The 2,149-nt window shown below is 56.1% G+C and overlaps 1 protein-coding gene across 1 annotated transcript in view; it reads left to right on the plus strand.

The window, feature by feature from the left end:
* The window catches only part of GUITHDRAFT_117489 (hypothetical protein), a gene marked incomplete at both ends in the record, with an annotated part of 1,843 nt that extends 1,014 nt beyond the window's left edge, over positions 1-829 (plus strand). The window contains 3 exons of the mRNA XM_005823303.1: positions 281-383; positions 550-636; positions 719-829. Coding sequence (XP_005823360.1) covers positions 281-383; positions 550-636; positions 719-829 — 301 coding nt within the window. The remainder of the gene's footprint in view (positions 1-280; positions 384-549; positions 637-718) is intronic.
* Positions 830-2,149: the final 1,320 nt, after the last annotated feature.

Below are 2,149 nucleotides of genomic sequence, written 5' to 3' on the forward strand. Positions count from 1 at the left end.
CTCTCTCTCTCTCAACCTCTCTCTCAACCTCTTCCTCCTCATTCTCCTTTCTGGCTTGCTCTTGTTGCTCCTGCGCCGTCTTCCCTTTCTCTAGCCTACTTTTCCTCCTCTTCCTTCTCCCTGTGCCCCTACCTCTCTCACCCTGTTCTTCATCTATGTACACTTTCTCCTCCTGTTTCTCCTGTTCCCCATCCTTCTACTTGTTTCATCTTTTCACATTCCCAACCATTAAGTCTTCGGCTCCGCTCCTCCATTGCTCCTCTAATCTTTTCCTAACCAGAGATCTCCGTGCTCTCCAAGCTGGAAGCGAGTCTGCGCTGCTCGTGCGAGGAGGAGCGATTGTTCTCAGCTGCTCTCCGCTCAACGCTGTTGTGACATCGCAGGTGATAGGGAGGGGCAGAGGGAGAGAGGGGGGCGGGAGAGCAATGCGGAGCAAGAGGAGCTGGGTCATGCTGAAGGAGGCGCGGGGGTGGTGGAGGAGGAGAGGTCCTTGGGAGTGGGGAAGGGGGGGGGACGAGATGCAGGAGACTGATCTTAACTCGACTGCAGCAAGCGTTCGTGGTAGTGCCCGACGGGGCCGACGACTTGCTGGAGCCGCTGCTGCATCGAGTTCAGAAGCTTCGCGGGACTGAAGATGTGATTTTTTCCTCCTATCTGCTATCCAGATGCTCTCCACCTCCTTCCTGTCGTTCTCCTGCCCTCTCACGACAGACTGCAGAGCTGCGGCATGATCGACTTCGAATTTGTAGCGCTGGAAGGTGAGAATGAGATCGGGGAGGACAAGGGAGAACAGGAGGAGCAGGAGATGGGGGTGGAGGGAAAGAGATAAGTGAAAAATGTTTCGAGCAAGCGAGGGAAGACAAGAGCAGAAGCAGGAGCAGGAGCAGGAGCAGGAGCAGGAGCAGGAGCAGGAGCAGGAGCAGGAGCAGGAGCAGGAGTGGGAGTGGGAGGATAAGCAGGAGCAGGAGCAGGAGCAGGAGTGGGAGTGGGAGGATAAGCAGGAGCAGGAGCAGGAGCAGGAGCAAGAGCAGGAGGAGAGGGAGCTGAGCAGCTGAGCAGCACTTCTACTCACCTTGTACGAGCATCATCGTCGAATCGTGTCGAAGCACGCGGGTGAGGGAAGAGGAGGACAGGCAAGCGAGTGACGACAAGACAGAGGTAGCGCAGGAGATGCTTCACGGAATTAGGAGCCACCTATCCAACGAGGTCCTCCTCCACCTCCTCCACCACCACCTAATCTACTGTCTCCTCCTCCACCTCCTCCACCACCACCTTATCTACTGTCTCCTCCTCCACCTGATCCACCACCACCTAATCTACTGTCTCCTCCACCACCACCACCACCACCTAATCTACTGTCTCCTTCTCTTCCTCCTCCTCCACCCCCACCTAATCTACTGTCTCCTCCTCCACCTCCTCCACCACCACCTAATCTACTGTCTCCTCCTCCACCACCACCACCACCTAATCTACTGTCTCCTTCTCTTCCTCCTGTTCCTCCTCTTCTCCTTCCCTTTTTTCTTCTCATATTTGCACTGAAACGTTTTTCAGCTGTTGAATCGCATTCTGCTCCTCAAACGAAAACTTTCCTCAGAGTATGAGGCTGTTCGAGGTATTTCATCGATCTTTCACCTCCTCCTGCTCCTCTCTCCTCCCCTCTCTCTCCTCCGTCTCATTCTCCTTCTCCCCGTCCTCGTTTCTTGATCCCACTACCCCCTGCTCTCCTTACTGCGTCCATGCTCAGTCTTCTCCTCACCGCGCTCTCCTCCCTCCCCTCCCCCTCCTTCTATTTCTCTTCCTCCTGATCCTTGTATGGCAGGCGCGCAGATGGCGTTGGAGGAGACGCAGGACGACAAGGACGCCCTGCTGCTCATGTACCTCACCCACCACCGCAAGGTCAGCTGCTCCTCCTGCACCTGCCCCATACCCTCTTCCATCTTCCTCCTCGTCCTCCTCCTTCTCCTCCTCCTTCTCCTTCCCAATCTTTGTGCGTCTCTTTTATCCACGGTGCCATCGTCATATCCAACTCTACTCCTTGCTTCATCCTTTCTCTGCTTCTCCTCTTCCACCACCACCCTCCCCCCCCCCCCTCTCCTCTCTCCTCCTCCTCCTCCTCCTCCGTCCTCCTCCTCCTCCTCTCCTCCTCCTC

This window comes from Guillardia theta (assembly GCF_000315625.1).
Source record: "Guillardia theta CCMP2712 unplaced genomic scaffold GUITHscaffold_111, whole genome shotgun sequence".
Taxonomy (NCBI): Eukaryota; class Cryptophyceae; order Pyrenomonadales; family Geminigeraceae; genus Guillardia; species Guillardia theta.